The sequence below is a fragment of the Canis aureus genome, chromosome 1, assembly GCF_053574225.1.
Source record: "Canis aureus isolate CA01 chromosome 1, VMU_Caureus_v.1.0, whole genome shotgun sequence".
NCBI lineage: Eukaryota > Metazoa > Chordata > Mammalia > Carnivora > Canidae > Canis > Canis aureus.
In genome coordinates, this window is record NC_135611.1 from 119,971,278 (window position 1) to 119,988,705 (window position 17,428).

At 50.5% G+C, this 17,428-nt stretch overlaps 2 protein-coding genes and 1 long non-coding RNA gene across 3 annotated transcripts; 1 reads left to right on the forward strand and 2 right to left on the reverse strand.

The window, feature by feature from the left end:
* Nucleotides 1-295: 295 nt before the first annotated feature.
* Nucleotides 296-6,061, reverse strand: NUDT19 (nudix hydrolase 19). Its single transcript, XM_077856210.1, has 3 exons — nucleotides 5,321-6,061; nucleotides 2,444-2,651; nucleotides 296-1,465 (listed from the first exon to the last, which is right to left on the reverse strand). Exons 1-3 carry the CDS (start codon nucleotides 6,044-6,046, stop codon nucleotides 1,260-1,262), a joined length of 1,140 nt encoding a protein of 379 aa, XP_077712336.1. The 5' UTR covers nucleotides 6,047-6,061; the 3' UTR covers nucleotides 296-1,259.
* On the forward strand, nucleotides 5,709-7,386 carry LOC144288600 (uncharacterized). Its single transcript, XR_013356568.1, has 3 exons — nucleotides 5,709-5,866; nucleotides 6,522-6,682; nucleotides 6,852-7,386. It is a non-coding gene; the product is annotated as an uncharacterized LOC144288600 (long non-coding RNA).
* Nucleotides 7,387-10,974: 3,588 nt separating this feature from the next.
* On the reverse strand, nucleotides 10,975-16,983 carry RGS9BP (regulator of G protein signaling 9 binding protein). Its single transcript, XM_077856217.1, has one exon. It carries the CDS (start codon nucleotides 16,759-16,761, stop codon nucleotides 16,045-16,047), a length of 717 nt encoding a protein of 238 aa, XP_077712343.1. The 5' UTR covers nucleotides 16,762-16,983; the 3' UTR covers nucleotides 10,975-16,044.
* Nucleotides 16,984-17,428: the final 445 nt, after the last annotated feature.

The window sequence follows — 17,428 nt, forward strand, 5'->3', positions numbered from 1 at the left end:
AGCTGTCCTAGGATATTAAACCTCACCCTGGCCTCCCCTCACTAGATGGTAGAAGCATCTCGTTCTCAGCTGTGACAACCAAAAATGCTTCCAGTCACTGCTCACGGTCTCTTGAGCGGCCAAAGTGCCCTGGGTGAACCACTCATCTAGATGTATTCCTCTAGCCAAGGTTAAGTAATCCACATATTCCTTATTCATCAGTACCTCCATTTTATAGGTAGGAAAACAAAGACACTTCATGAAACATAAAATCCACTGTATGACGCATAACCTAGTCAAGGATCTGAAACAGAACTGATGTCTTAGCCATTTCCCATCTTTAATAATCAATAAACAGTATTGCTCTTAAGAGAACGTGAAGAAAATTATCCATATTAAAAGCACGGAAAATAAGCATCATTAACAAAAACCACTGAATGACTAGATTTTACTTCTCTCTAATCTCTTTGTATTCATTAGCTACTGCTCCAGAGTTAAAATAATTACTTTTTTTTTTTTTAAGATTTTATTCGTTTATTTGAGAGGGAGAGAGTGAGTGAGTGAGAGAGAGACCGTGCATACAAGCTGGGGGAAAGGCAGAGGGAGAAGCAGACTCCCTACTGAGCAGGGAGCCCGACATGAGGCTCGACCCCAGGACCCTGGGATCATGAGCTGAGCTGAAGGGAGATGCTTAACCGACAGAGTCACCCAGGCAACCCTAATTATGGCTTTTGTTAATGGCTTCTTGTTTCCCACTGGGTAAACCTAGTAACTAAGGCCATTTGGTAATAGCCAGAATTGTCTGTTAAATCATCAAGCTAGCAGAACAAGAAAATAATGACACTGTTGCCTGAAGGGTTGTCTCCGTCTACTCCTGTTGACCCTCATTAGACATGCTTCGACGAATTCCAGCACCACATCTAAGGAAGGCATGGATCCATCTCGTAAGCACATCACGGAAAGTGCGAATATACCGGACAATGGCAGTAGAACATCTTACTTAAACTGCTGATAATAAAACAACACAGAAGTAGGAACCCTTCTGCAACGTCCTCTCCTCATTCTGGGAACAAGATTGTTAATGCTTTATTGATACTGGATGTTACCAGAAGGTTTGAAGGGCGAAATAAGCAAAGAAGTGCTACAGTAGACTTGAAATGTGAAAGTCTGTACTGTAGCTTCCAGGCAGGTCCTTAGGTTCCAAGCAAGTCTGGTCACCCCTCAGTATTCGGTAGGACAGCTTCAAACAGGCAACTAAGCGAGTACAAATAAGGCGTACTCTACAAACGGCTCTTACTTATGATGTAGGTCTTAGGATAAATATGTTTATGCTTTGACTGGATAGTCACGTGGATATTAAACACATGGTGGCTGTATAACACTAGTCGGTGAAGCGTCTTGCTTTCCTTCATGATGTCTTCAATCTTTTCTCCAGAGGACATAACATTTTCTAAATATTCTGAATCTTCTGAGTATAATTCATCTCCTGAAATATAGTTATTTTGATTCCACACTGTTATTTTACAAGATATTCCAAAACGTTAGCCACATATACATTGGTACTTATTTATTTTCCTCTATGTTGTGTTTGGAGCTGAGATAGGCGTTAACTCTAATTTTATGAGCTTACCTAAATTTCTTTCTTGTGTTTTTAATACCTACTTGCCCCGCCTCCCCAGTCACCAGGCAAGAATTTTCTTTGGGCACATAAATATTTATGACTGGTATTTTTTCATCACAAACTATCCCTTCTAGACTAGCTCATGACTTGCTTTATCCTAGTCAGTATTAATACTGGCCGTGATATCAATGTATTTTTGTGTTTCTATGTGGGCTGTTCTAAGGATTTTAAGGTTAAATTACAGAAATTAACACTTACACGTCAAAACTGCTAAACCATCCCACTGTAGGATGAGGAACAAATATCATCGCTGTTCTGAGAACTGAGCCAAGTAGCTGGGAGACAGGTCACAAAGTTCTACTCTAAATTGCCATAAAACCCCTGCCTGGCACTTGCCCAACAATCGACCACCAACAAACTCCCTAATTCAAATAAACTGACAATTTCTCATAATTCAAATTCTTAATAGAGTGTACTCGAAAACAGATGTTCTCAACTTCATAGTTTGCTCTCACCATTCAAAAGTAAAAAGTAAAAAACAAAAAAAACAAAAAAACAAAACTAAAATGTAAGAAAGTAAGATAATATATAAGAAAGAACTTTGTCAATGTCTAGGAAACATTTAAATGAACATATATGCACATGTATAAAGTGAGTTATTCAGAACTTCTGGTTATAATAAACACTATGGATATCTTATAGACTTTGACCTTACTTAATAAACTGCTGCATTGTGTAAAGCAGACGGTAATTTATGTCTGTGTTACGCAATACTTCCATACAGCCCCGTGCATTAAATATGACCACTAAATATGAGAAAGCACTGATGCTTCACTGACTTACCTGGTAAAAGCTGGACCATTGCATTAGCAGTTAAAAACGTGATTGGCATCCATTTTTCTATTCCTTCCGATGTACCGTCCAAACAAAATTTGTGCAAGTCAGAGAGAGAGGTAAAGTTAGCGAGTCTTCTTATTTCATAGAATTGTGGAGGTACCAGCCAAATTTCTTTTTTCATGAAACTCTCAGTTGCCTCTGATGGAGATGACCACTGTGGAAGATAAAGGTCAGGGCTTATTCCAAACGCAATCAAAGATTGGAAATCATTGGAGTGCTACCCAAATCGAACAAAGTTGTATAATTAATTCATTAATGTGCCTTGCTTGATTCCTCTGAGACAACATGAAAAGACTTGATAACAAACCTTCCCCCTCCTCAAGAGGTTTGTTAATGAAAAAGATCTGAAGTGAAAAATACACAGGATAGTACAGCAGACTAGATGCTACATATGAGAGAGAGAACCTGAAAATGTAGCAATAGAATCTATTCAAAATAAGGCACAGAGAGAAAAATATTTGAAGAAAAAGTGAAAAAGGTATCAGTGACATTATCAAGTGGTCCAATGTAAATGTGTAATTGGAATCCCAGGAAATAGAGGAAGGTGAAAAATATCTGAAGGAACAAATAAGACAAAAAAGAAAACCATGCACAATAGTGATCAAATTGATGAACACCAATGATTAAGAGGAAATATTTAGAGGAGCCACACACACCAAAAAAAAGAAAAAAAAAAGAAAAAAAAAGAACCCTATATTGTGTACAGAGAAACAAATAGTTAAAAGCAGACTTCTCATTATAAATTACACCAATTAGAATATACCAAAGCAACATCTTTAAGTAGTGACTATCATTTTGCACCCGGCCAAAAATACTTAAAAAAAAAAAAAATGAAGGCAAAATATTTTTCAGATAAACACAATTTACAAGATTCACTATCAGAAGATCTGAAATGTGGGCAGCCCCGGTGGCTCAGCGGTTTAGCACTGCCTTCAGCCCAGGGCCTGATCCTGGAGACCTGGGATAGAGTCCCGCATCGGGCTCCCTGCAGGGAAGCCTGCTTCTCCCTCTGACTGTGTGTGTGTGTGTCTCTCTCTCTGGGTCTCTCATGAATAAATAAATAAAATCTTAAAAAAAAAAAATGCATGAAAGAAAACTTGACAGAACTAAAAGAGAAAAAGATATCTACAATTACTCATTAGAAATGTCCCTATTCCTGGGGCGCCAGGCTTGCTTGGCCAGTAGAGCTTGCAACTCTTGATCTCAGAGTTGTGAATACAAGCCCCATGTTGAGTGTAGAGGTTACTTAAAAAAAAGAAAATATCTGGGCAGTCCGGGTGACTCAGCAGTTTAGCACCGCCTTCGGCCCAGAACGTGATCTTGGAGACCTGGGTTCGAGTCCCACATCAGGCTCCCTGCATGGAGCCTGCCTCTCCTTCTCTCTCATGAATAAATAAATAAAAAATATAAAAAGACTTTTTTTCCAGCCTTCCTATCAGTATCCGATAGAACAAGGAAACCGTACGGAAGAACTGAAAGGCGCCACCAACGAATTTAACCAAATTGATGTTTTTGCAAGCACTGCACCCGGCACAGCATTATTCTTTTTTAGGTGCAAAGGGAACATTTACCACGACGGACTCCTACTTGTGGCCACAAAACAAATCTCAATACGTTTAGGGCCTCAATCACAGTAAAGTGCGTTGTCCTGGGGCATAACTAGACTGCGTGGGCATGACATGAGGCAACCACAGGCGAAGTGCTTAGGAAGGAGCCTGGCAGCTGAGCAGCTCCGTGCAGCTCCCCCCTTGGGGTGGGGGTGGGGAGCACAGGGCCTCCCGGTCTCCAGACCCGAAGCAGCTGGGGAAAGCAGGGAGCCCTCCAGCCAGGTGCTGGCTTGGCCTACGGGGTTGGGGGCTGCATGGCTCGGCTGCCATGCCCACACTGCAGCTACACCCAGGGGGATTTGGTTCAGTTTTCAACCTCACAACTTGAGGATGCTGCAGAAAGCCTTATGCATTTGGTGGAAAGGTCACCTCTGGTTTCTGACCCGCCCCTCCATCCCCCTCCCAGCTGGCTACTCACTACCTAAGGAGAGCTGCGCAGGAGCCGGGGGAGGGGGGGGGGGGGGCAAGCTCCCCATCGGGCGGGGGGTCAGCAAGGTGCACGCTGCCCCGGGACCCCTGCAGCTCAGATCAGGCGGGGGGTCAGCAAGGCGAACCCTGCCCCGGGACCCCTGCAGCTCAGGTCAGGCGTGGGGGGGCGGTCAGCAAGGCGCACCCTGCCCCGGGACCCCTGCAGCTCAGGTCGGGCGGGAGGTCAGCAAGGTGCACGCTGCCCCGGGAACCCTGCAGCTCAGATCAGGCGGGGGGGTCAGCAAGGTGCACGCTGCCCCGGGCCCCCCGCTGCCCCCGGCCCCCAGCTGCCCCCGGCCCCCCGCAGCTCAGATCAGGCGGGGGGGGGGGGGGTCAGCAAGGCGCACGCTGCCCCGGGCCCCCCGCAGCTCAGATCAGGCGGGGGGTCAGCAAGGTGCACGCTACCCCCGGCCCCCTGCAGCTCAGGTCAGGCGGGGGGTCAGCAAGGCGCACGCTGCCCCGGGCCCCCCGCAGCTCAGGTCAGGCGGGGGATCAGCAAGGTGCACGCTGCCCCGGGCCCCCCGCTGCCCCCGGCCCCCCGCAGCTCAGATCAGGCGGGGGGGGGGGGGTCAGCAAGGCGCACGCTGCCCCGGGCCCCCCGCAGCTCAGGTCAGGCGGGGGGTCAGCAAGGCGCACGCTGCCCCGGCTCCCCGCAGCTCAGATCAGGCGGGGGGTCAGCAAGGCGCACGCTGCCCCCGGCGCCCCGCCGCTCACTCCATCCCCGTGCACTGCGGCCCGGGCGCCCCACCTGGCAGCGCACCACCTCGCTCCCGTCCGGCCGCACCGGCGGCGGCTCGCTCAGGCAGCACATGAAGAAGGACGTGTCGAAGCGGCGGCCGCCGGCGCGCGAGAAGGGCGTGAGCCAGCCGCCCCAGTCGTGCAGCGCCCAGATGTCGGGCGTGCAGTCGAGCTGCTCGCACAGGCTGAGGAAGAGGCGCGGGTCGCGGCGCACGCGCTCGCGCCAGGCGTCCAGCCCCGGGGGCGGCGGCAGGGCCCGGGCCGGCTCGGGCGCGGCGGGCGGGGCGCCGCGGGGCCGCAGCAGCAGCACGCCGGCCTCCTCGAACGCCTCGCGGACGGCGCACACGCGGGCGGCCACGTCATCGGGCAGCGCCGCGGGGGCCGCGTCGTCGGGCTGCGTCGCGGCCGCCCCGTCGGCGTCGGGCAGGCCCGGGAACGGGCGCGGCGGGGGGCGCGCGGGGCGCAGGCCGAAGCGCGGCGGGCCGTGGTGCGGCGCGAACAGGCGCAGCCAGTCGGCCGAGCGGTCGGCCGCGTCCTGCACGCCGCCCGGGAAGACGTACGCGCCGGGCAGGAAGCCCTGGGCCTGGCAGCGCTGCAGCAGCAGCAGGCGGAAGCCGCCGGCGGGCAGCGGGGGCAGCGGGGGCGCGGCGGGGCTCGGGCGCGTCCAGCCGGCCGCCAGCACCACCGTGGCCGCCCGCCGCCAGCCGCTGGCCCCGGGCCGCAGGGAGCCGCTCATGGCGGGCGGCGGGAGCTCGTGCGGGGCGCGCAGACCCAGGCTCGGGGCGTGGCGCGCGGGGGACCAAGGCCCCGGGGGAGGGGCGAAGCGGCGCCGCCCCGCGGGGCGTCGGTGGGGCCGGGCCCGGGACGCTGGGACCCGGGGCGGCCGCGCGCGGGGGGGGGCGGGGGGGGCGGGGCGTGACCTCGCGGTCCCGGGGGCGAGTCCGGCACGTGGGGAGCCCGCTTCTCCTCTGCCTGCGTCCCTGCCCCTCCCTGCAGGTCTCTCATGAATAAATAGTCTCTAAAAAAAGGGGGGGGGGCGGTGCAGCCCGGGTGGCTCAGGGGCTTAGCGCCGCCTGCAGCCCAGGGCGTGATCCTGGGGACCCGGGATCGAGTCCCGCCTCGGGCTCCCTGCACGGAGCCTGCTTCTCCCTCTGCCTGGGTCTCTGCCTCTCTCTCTCTCTCAAAAATAAAATCTTTTTTTTTTTTTAAAGTGCTTAGGGGTGTACGTGACCCGCGTGGTAGAAATGCAGTGCAGCTTTGCCACCAGGCCTGGTGACACCTACACCACCAAACGACCAAGAACTAAGACTTAATCCCTTGGACGGCGGGTGAACACGGAAGTATGTTCTCCTTGGCAGAGAAGGTCCAAAGGGTAGGTCTCTAAGCTTTGCAGGCTCACCTGACCCCACCCCTGAGGACCCGATGGAGGAACCTCACCCAAATTAGGAGTTCCCCCACTGCTAGGCCTGCATGTGAAAGGTCCTTGGGTTCCTGCCCCTCGGGGTAATCCGTCTTGTGTTCTGGACACCTTTTATTGCCAGGGCACCTGGGACCACCTTAAGCATCTTAGATCATTTGATGATTTCCACCTTGATGGGAGATGTTAAACCCAGACCTAGGGATGGGAATTTTTCTCCGCTTCGCTGTCTTAGTGGTTGGAATACACTCACGTCCCAGAGAAAGCCGGCTTGTCTTCTCTTTTACAACTCCTCAGTTGCCAGCAGCTCCTCCCACAAATGCTATTATGACATTTGTTGTGCTTTTGTTTTTTTTAATTTTTTTTTCAATTTTTATTTATTTATGATAGTCACAGAGAGAGAGAGAGAGAGGCAGAGACACAGGAGGAGGGAGAAGCAGGCTCCATGCACCGGGAGCCCGACGTGGGATTCGATCCCGGGTCTCCAGGATCACGCCCTGGGCCAAAGGCAGGCGCTAAACCGCTGCGCCACCCAGGGTTCCCTTGTTGTGCTTTTGTATGAAATCTAGACTGTTGGTGGGCCTCACTGAAGAGCAATCCTTTTAATGTCTGTTATTTCCTGGGGGAGAATCCACAGGTGGCAGTGCCAGCTTTTTTTTTTTTTTAGCATTGTTTTCTAAAGGTGCAAATCCCAGTATTAGCTGTATCCCAGAAACAAACAAAAACGGGGCCACATACTGAGAAAAGCGCACATATGGAGGCCAAGAGAGGGCGTATATCCAGTGAGAGGGTTTCCTGACTCTCATCTACCTTGAGCCTGCAGAATCCACGGGAACCCCTTTCTGAACTGCTTCCTAAATGCAGTTGGCTCTCTGCTCGGAGAACATCATTTCAGAATCTGTTGCAGAGTCTGGAGTGGCACCCTGGAGCATGTATTTTCACAGTCCCCGACTCCCCGGGTGATTCTGGTGCCGTGAGACATGGGAAGCTGTGGAAGGTGGTGAAATGATTGAGTTCGTGTCCTTAAAGGTAACCCTAACAGCGGCATAGTGACTCGATTGGATGGCGCTGGACTGGAGACTCCCGGACTGTGCTAGGCAAGAACTGATGAAGGCCTAAACTAAGAGAGTGGCCATGGAGAGAGGATGAGGTGGGAGAAAAGAATGATTTACAGAGTATTTAGGAGGTAGACTTGATGTAATGTGGTAATTGGTTCAATACGCAGAGCAAGGGACAGGAAGGAGTTAAGTTCTAGCTTGGGAGATTCAGGTAATAGTTATGCAATCCTAGAAGTTGTAATAATAATGATATTAAGCATGGGCTGTGTGTGAGGCATTAGGAACTCTAAGTATTAGCTGTATAATCCTCATAAAGCCTTACAAGGTGGAAATAGTTACGTCCTTTTACAGAAGAGAAACTATTCAGGGAGGGGTTAAGTCTCTTAAAATGGGATACACTAGTCTCTTCACTGTAGAATGACACCATTGTTCTGTAGCTAAAAATGTCTATTTTGATATCAGCTAGTTTTCCCAAAGGCTGGTCACCCCTGAGTGAGATGACCAGGTGCTAGAGCGTGTAGCAAACTTTGGTGGGGTCTTAACCAACACAGCACAATCTCGAGAGCCGCACACTGCCATGTCGGCCCTAGGGGGCTCTGTGGTGATGCAGTACCAGTTTATGTATGTATCTGCAGGGGACATTCTGTGACCTCAGTTATCTGAACTGTAGCCAAGAGCAAGAACAGAAGCAAACAATAAACCCTGGAATAGCAGGAGGGATGCAAAATATCACATTCAGATCTAATGTGCTCTGCTCAGAGGGAAAATTAATTTGCAGACATATTAATCTATTGCTCTTGACTAATTCCTCTGAAACCCGATGGCTTACAATGATGAACACTATCTCACAGTTTCTGTGGCTCCTGTGGTTCAGGAGAGCATCTTAGCCGGGTGGTTCTGACTCCGTGTCTCCCATGAGATTGTGATCAGCCTATCAGCCGGGCCTTGACTGGGCCTGAAAGATCCGTTTTCACAACGGCCGACTCCTATGGCTGTTGGCTGGGGGCCTCAGTTCATCTCTACACTGGTGTCGCCATAGGGCATTTGAATGTCTTTGAGATTGGGCAGTTGACTTTCTCCAGAGAGAGTGGCCCAAGAAAGAGGGAGAGAGAAGCCATGATGCCTCTTAGGACTTAGCCTGAGAAGTCACCTGCCATTTCCACAGTATCCTATTTTTCCACTAGTCTTCTCTCTTCAACCTGGACGGTCACTACACTAAAACACCAGGACGTGGGGAATCATTGGGGGTCCTCTTGGAGGCTGTAGTCACAGCGGATTAAAAAAAAATGAAAAAAGGGGATCCCTGGGTGGCGCAGCGGTTTAGCGCCTGCCTTTGGCCCAGGGCGCGATCCTGGAGACCCGGGATCGAATCCCACATCGGGCTCCCGGTGCATGGAGCCTGCTTCTCCCCCTGCCTATGTCTCTGCCTCTCTCTCTATCTCTGTGTGACTATCGTAAATAAATAAAAATTAAAAAAATAAAATAAACAATTTAAAAAAAAATGAAAAAAAAAATGAAGCCCTCTAAGCATTAGAATAAAACAGGTAAAGTCCTCTATAATCTTTGACTCAAACTTTATAATCAATAAGGGAAGAGACTGGTCAACCTGTCCATACTGCTGTTCTCTCCATACTTATAACTTTATCACAACAAAAACGGCATAAGAAAGTCTAAGATGTAATAAACTGGAAAAGTGATCTGCAATGACTGTCAGAAAGGGTTAAGCCTCCAGATGTATAGAAAAATGGGCAAGGAAAGAGTTTGGAGTGATTATTTCAGGTCACGGCTGATGTGTCTGTTCCAGACGTGGACATAACTCTCGGTGTGCCCTGCCCAGCCCTGTCCTGCCAGGGCCATAGTGCCAGCTGCTCCAGCCAAACAGTAAGTGTGCGCAGTGATCCCCTAGTAGCGCTAGCAGTTTCCATGTGCCACTTGGTCATGAGAGAGTGAGTCATTTTGCTTGACACAGTTGCTTACTTCATAGCTAAGGACAGTTGACTCTTCATTCTTATGTTCTACAGGTCCTGCACAGCTTTATTTACAATAGAAAAAGTCCTTGTTTGATTTATAAGAACATGCTAAACTTAAAAAAAAAAAAAACAACTTTCCAAACGTCTCCTACTCTTTATCTATAGCCCCAGGCAATCTTATTTTGTCGAGTTCAGCAAGGCCAAATTCCTTCCTGCTATCCATTATTTATCAGGTTTTTCAGTGAAAACGGAAAGAAAAGGAGAGAACGTGATCTATAGGGCTGGCCACAGAGAGAGAACTTGGGCGCCTTCAGCTTGGACACTGGCTGGTGGCAGGGAAGCTTGCCAAGCCTTCCCAGAAGCCGAGGAGTGTCACCCGGGGTTCAACAAAATCCACCTGCGATCGTCCAGTAAAATGCTGTGCGCCACAAATCACCATGTAAAAATTATTTCTCCAGATGTTTTTTGAGAAGGAATTTTAAAAGATTGACAGCACTGTTTTCTCGAAAATGTATAGACTCCATTTATGGAACATTCTGGAAAAGGCAAAACTATAGGGAAATAAATGAGGTCAGTGGTTGGCAGATCCTGGGGTGGAAGGAAATCATTGACTAGGAAAGCATGTGGGGGGAGGGGGAGGGGGATGAAAATGTTGTCCTGCTTGTGGAGGTGGTTACAGGATTGCACACCTTTATCAGAACTCAACAGCACTCAGCTGAGAAGGACAAATGTTACTGTATTTAACTTATACCTCAATGCGTTCGACCTTAAATTGCATAGATTCCAACTTCCAGATAAGTTTGTACATGACCTTTATATTACATACCTTCCGTCATTTTGACTTGATCAATAATAACAGCAGTGGCAGCCAACATTTGTTGAGCGCTGTGCCCAGATAAAAATCTTATACTGATACCCTTAAGAAATCTTAATCTGATACCCTATTATTGCTCCCATTGCGAAGATAAGGACACTGAGGTCAGAGACATTGAAGAACTTCAGTGAGATGGGATCTGAACTCAGGTGTCTGCACCTTATTCCATAACCTCAAGGCTATCATGTCCTGATACTACATTTCAGAACTTCTGATTCTCTGGGGTAGGATTCCAAAAGTGTTTTTGCTTTGCTTTTAGGGGAGAAGGTTCTGAAATCATTTCTCATTACACTCTGAGACCCTGTTAATATTTATATTTTAATAACAATAATACTTTCTAGATGATAAAAGCATTCAAGATTTTATTGTAAAAACAATATAACATGAAATTATTGGGAAAAAAAACCCCACCATTTGTAATCCCACCACCTTCAGAAGCATCTTCATTTCTGTATATATCCTTGTAGCTCTCCATATGCCTGACACATCCATACAGGCAGGGGACACTCAACTTCGCTTTCTGGCAACAGCATCTTAAAAAAAGACTTCAAAATCATCTTGCCAATGGGAGCTGAGGTTTGGCTTTTTTACCTTTGTCATGTGAAAACACCCAGAATCCTCTGTGGAATGATATGAAAATAAGTAAATGAAAAGGAGCAATGTTTTTGTTTTTGTTTTTTGAGAAATCTGGCCTTTCCCCGGGGACACAGGGCTGCAGCATGTGGTCAGTTCCTGCTCCTCTGGTCAGGTCTTAAGAGCCAAAGAAATAGTATTTGAATATGACTTTGATCTGTGTTGGCCATAGCCAAAGATCGTTCATGTGGAGACCTACTGTTCTTCCTGTTTCCATCCTGCATTACAAGATGAGTATAATCATACTGTACAGAAGCACTTGGAGATTTAAAATCCCGGAGTATTTCTGAACATCTCTTTATGGAATGAAATCGGTGAAGGGTAACAATGTTGATCAGGACATTCACTCACCTCAGGTGGGAATAAAGATTAAGAATATATACGTATTTTTTTAAAAATCACAAGAGTTGATAGCTGAATCATTTGAGGGTGTCTTTTCCAACTAAGTTATAAATGTTGCACGTTACCTCTGATTTTTTAATTTAATAAAAAATTTCAGTTAATCACTCAAACCGTTGACATGAAGCCTTTAATTCCACCTTAGATCTGATGCCGGGTACAGAACCACCCACGCTGTGCTCCCGTTTCCTGATGTCAGGCAGCCAACAGAGTTCTGAGGGCACCAGGTTACTTACAGAATAGGACTAGGATTTTCCCAGCCTCTGTGGAGAAATGACAGTTTCACATCCGTAATTTAGGTGGCCACATTGCTGTTTCATCCACACTAGGCTTTCTCAGACTCAGACTTAACAGTCTGAATCAAAATTCCTAATCTAGTTTAAATACTATAAATAAGAAGCGTTTACACAGACTTGCTTTTAAGTCCATCCTCTAATTCCGATACGGACCCGGTTCATTCTGAGTTTTTAAGTTCCTACAGAATTTTACCAACAGAATAATTCTAGATAATAACCACCAAACTGTAACATTTCAGTACATACCCAAACCAACAATAACAACCCCAACCCCCACCTGCACCCCCAAACAAATTGAATAACCCTTTCTGGTTTAACTGCATTCTGTGAAATGTTTTAAACTCTGGAAGGGACCTCTGAGTCAATTGGTCAGGGCTTCCCCTCGTGTCACCACCGAGGGAACCCAGGCACAGGAAGGTCAGTGACTTGTCTGAGGTACTTGGAGAGACAGGGAGAGCCTCTGCCCATCACAGCTGAGCTGGCCTCGAGGGCGAGGCACCCCCCAAAGGAAGACAGAGGCAAGTCCTATCTTTTTTATTTCTCAGGCTGACACATGGGGCTCACATTCAGGGGTTCACCCCCTTAACAAGCATTCATTACAGAAGGGAGGGCTACATCTGAAAAGCAACCCAGGAGCTAAAAATATATCTATGTGCAGGCTGAAAAGGAAAATGCAGCATCATCAGGATCCGCACCTAAGTAAACCCCAGACTACTTGTCATTTGACATCACACATCTCCTTAGGAGCTTACTGTAAACCTTAAGTAAATCTTACGGGTTATGTTCTAATTTTCCTTACCAAGAATCTTTCCCTTGCAGCATTTGAAAGCATACGTTCTTGGAGCACACATACAAAAATGAATTTACCAGGCATTTTTTTTCTCTCCTACGAACCAGTGTTTGTTAACTACTAGCAATAGTTCAACGTTTCCCTAAGTGCCTTGACATTCCAATTGCCTATCTTCTGAAAATCAAACAGTACTGTTTTCCCAAACGAGAAGTCAGAGATATTTTCTCTTTACAGTTATTTATCATAGCATTTAACCTTGGAAATAAAGATCTATCCTTTAACATACCTTTAACTTGGAAAACTAGATGGTTTTGTTTTTTGCCACAGACTCTAACATTGACCTCGTCGTATACATCCTATGCTAAACATTTTAAATCTTGTTCCTATACTTGTATCATGGTATATAAATCATACCAGATGTTTTTAGAAAATTAATGACTTTGATACCAAGCACCTAAATCAAATCGGGCTTCTATCAGAAAGCAATGTCTTGAATTATATACACAGAAATGAGAGCAGAGAGAGATAGTGACAGCGGCCTATTGCTCAAGGAGAAAGTGACTCTGCTTGCACCACATAGTGGGAGTTCTAGTAGGCAATGTTAGAACTCCAAATAATATCAAACGTTCTTAATGCTTAAACCTTTCAAACACAGAGTTGTTTAAGTTAACAGGTCTGCAGGATAAATACATTCATTGTAATTCAGCTTTTGTGCCTGAGTGTGAAACATTTTATTCTTAATTTCAGCGAGCAGAGAACTCTCAGAATTAGGTACACACCTGATTGCACATATAATTAAATACCCAAGGATCTGCGAAATGGGTGGAAAGGGTGATAATGACATTTGTCCCAATTGCTCTCTATGGATTATGCAACATCTGATGGATTTTTTTTTCTTCAGTAGGTTCTGCTGAACAATTTTTTTGTCGCCATCACGAACCAAAACAACTTGATAGGAACAGAAGAGTCACTGCATTAGAAACAAGAATAGGGATGCCTGGGTGGCTCAGCGGTTGAGCATCTGCCTTCGGCCCAGGGCATGACCCACACTGGGTTGTCTGCAGGGAGCCTGCTTTTCCCTCTGCCTATGTCTCTGTCCCTGTGTGTCTCTCAGGAATAAATAAATAAAATCTCTCTCTCTCTAAAAAAAAAAAAAAAAGAAAAGAAAAGAAACAGAAGAGTATATCTAGGGCGTGGCATTTAAAGGATATTTTCCAACATTGGCTCACAAAGTGCCCAGCCTGCTTTAGTCTGGGAGAACCAAAACTTTGGGGAAAGTGACAGACATTCTGTATTGTGTCCAGGAGGGGGATGAGGGTATGAAGGGAGTTAGAAAAATTTTGTGTCGTCTGTGAAGTTACCCTGGGCCGGCAGGTGCAAAAAGAATTTGAAGTGGCCTCTATTCAGATGAGGCAGAAGGTGTTCCTTTTATTAGTTAAGTCATAAAACTGTTAATCGGCTTAAGACCTTGTGTTTTAAAACTATTATCTCTCTCTCTCTCTCTCTCACACACACACACACACACACACATCCCATATTTCCACTATGAGGTACTGGAATCTTGTGCTGAGGCTGGAAGGGTGGCCCCCAGCACTGGGTGCCAAGGCTGCAGGACTGCTGCTATGTGTCCCTGCCCCTCGGTCCTCCAAGTTGCCCTTGTGAAACTGTCAATTCCCTCCTCCCGGTGGAGGAGTAAATATTTGACCACTTTCGGGGTAAAAATGGAAAAAAAAAAAAATTCCTGGTTAGTTTTCAGCCAAGCCAAAGTCTCTGGGTTTGATTCCTAATTACCTTTTGAGAGTTAAATGCATGTGTTTTCTTAGCCTTATTTCCCCACCAACATTCTCTCTGCACCACAGGTGGCAGGTGGCGACACTGCTCACGTAAATTCCAGCCTGGGACCCAGGGCTTTCTACCTTCTTTACTTACTGAGCAAAAGAAGCCTGTATGCACACCGTGGTTCTGGAAGATTATGCTACGGCCTCCTGCTTCCAAGACGGCCTATTTTAATAACAGATGCACATTTACTAACTTATGTAAGTAGAGACCACAATGTTTGACTCATTGGCACATAGGACACCGTGGCCAAATGTCCTCTATAAAAAAAAACAGCTTTGATAGAGCAGAATATGGTTATATGGGTTTTCTTTTGAAATGGTTACGGTTCTTAAAAAGCTGCTGAAATGCCAAGCGGAGGCTGCTGCTTCTAACCCAGTCTCAGGGATAATTGGCTCAAACGGCCTGTGAGGTTTACCCTCCCAGGGGTCAGTGTGAGGGTCAGGGAGCTGCCCAGCTTCCTCCAAAGCTAGCTCTCCTACTGGCTAGCAGGCAGATTCCAAGGGATAGAAAGGATTAAGGGCAAAGAGGATTCTGCAGCCCTCCCCCAAAGGAGGATCAAACAACTCTGGTCTAGTTCTGGAACAAAAATAAGCCCCCGCAAAGGAGAAAGTGCCTGTTTAAATAGCATATGTCCCCTCCCAGAGCTTGCGGCCCTCCAGGCTGACTGGAGAGAGCCCTTTCCAATAGGCAAGGGGGTGTAGTGGATCCAAGCCCCGGAGGCAGTTTTGAGGTGTGTTCTCTGGTTTCCTAAGTGCGGAGGGTCAGCACTTGAGGGGGGACTTCAGGGCCCCAAACCTCTTCTAGCTGTTTCTGTTAACTAACGGATACACTCTGCCATGAAGCTCAGTGGTGCGCCTTAGAAAAAGCACTTTGCACCCACTTCTCTTTGCACACTCTCCTAGGCTTAGGCCCTAAGGGATTAAGGTAATAAAACCTGCTTACATCTTCTTAGTTTTTTTCCCCCCAGGAAACAAACTCCCCACCCACGCAGAGCGAAACCCGCCCCCCACCCACTTCATTCCACCTCGGCCCCCCTTTCAAACGGGCCCACGCGAGTTTGGAGAGGGGGGGATCGCCCGTGGGGTGGAGACCACCCACCTCACACTCCCTAAACGCGCCCCTGGCAGCACACGTGGCAACCCATCAACTCGGAGAAATCTGGGGTCACTGTGGACGGTTTTCTATTAATAAGAGGATAAAGCCGCTGCATTGCAATAGCGGTAATGCCCCGGCGGCCCGTGCAAAATTAACTCCTCCCGGGCCAGCAAGAGGAACCCGTGTTCCGCCCGGGGCAGACGGGCGTGTGCTTGGACCCCGCAGGCGTGCCCGCACGTGCGCACACTCGGGGGTTGCGGCCCGGTCCCTTACACGCGCGCATCCCGCTCCCGTCCCGAGTCCGGGCGCGGCCGTCGATCCCGAGGGATGTCTCCGGGCAGGGCTCGTGCGTCCGTGTGTCCGTCAGCTCAGCTTGGCCACGCAGACGGCCAGGGCCACGGCCGCCAGCAGCACGGCGCTGAAGACGGCGGCGGCCAGGGCCTTGCTGGGGTCGCAGGGCCCCGAGCGCTCCTGCACCGACGCGGGGCCCGCGGAGGAGGCGGCGGACAGGAGCTCGGCGCCCGCCGTCTGCCGGGCCTGCACGGTCCAGCGGGGCACGTTGACCTTCATCTCCATGTCGTGGATCATGTCGCTCAGCTGGAGGACCTCCCGCTCCAGCTCGCGCAGGTCGTCCCCGTCCGCGTCCGCGTCCCCGTCGCCGTCCCCGTCGCGCTCCGCCAGGCGCCGCAGGCTGCGGGCCGAGCCCCCCGGGCCCCCCGGGCCCCCCGCCACGCCCGTGCGCACCAGCGGCCGCCGCGGCGCCTGCAGCGGGAAGGCCGAGCCCAGCGCCAGCGCGCGCCGCATGTCGGCCTCCAGCAGGTCCAGGCAGCCGGAGAAGGCCGCCCACAGGCGCTCGAGCTCGGCGCGCTCCTCGCCGCCCAGGCCCCGGTCGCGCAGCGGGGCGGTCAGCCGGGCGCGGGCGGCCGCCGCCAGCTCCTGCGCCTCGCGGCGCGTCCTCCGCAGCTCCCGCCGCAGCGCCTGCGAGTCCGCCGAGCCGCCGACGGTCAGCGCCAGCTGGTGGTGGCGCGCGGTCGTCCTGTTGAGCGCGTCCAGCAGCGCCTTGCACTCCTCCCGCGCCATGGCCGCGCGCTCCGCTCTCAGCGCCGCCGCCCGCCGCCCGCCCCGACGGCGGCCCGGGCAAGGCTCATGGCCCGGGGCTCCCGGACGCGGCCCTTAGCGGCCCCGCGGGCCCTCGCCCGTCCCGCCGGGCGTCTGCACCGCCCTCGCCGCCGAGGGCGCTCTCCGCGCAGCCCCGCCCGCCGTCCCCATCCTCCCCGGGCCGTCGCGGGGCTGGCCGGCAGCCTGAGCCGCCGCCGCGTCGGGGCTCCTAGGACCCGCCCACGCCCTCCCCTCCCCTCCCCTCCCCTCCCCTCCCCGTCCCCGTCCCCCACCCCGGCCCCCGGGGCGCCTCCACCCGCCCGTGCAGGGGTGGGCGGGGCCCCGCGCGGGGAGGTCACGTGCAGGCCCCCGTCTCCCCCCCCTGCACCCCATCTCCGCTCCGGGGCACCAGCGCCCTGCAGCCCCAGCCCTCCGCTGCCGTACACAGGGGGAAACTGAGGCCCGGGCTCAAACGAGGGGGAGGGCAGGCTCACGCGGCGTCCACGCAAGGACCCCAACTGCCAAGCCCCTGCCAGACGCGGGGCGCTGTGCCCCGCAGGACTGGGCGCCTCCGTCCCCCACAGCGGGCGGTAAAGGGCGACCGCGGCGCGGGCCGGGCCCGGGCTCCCCGTCGCGACCCAGCCCGCTT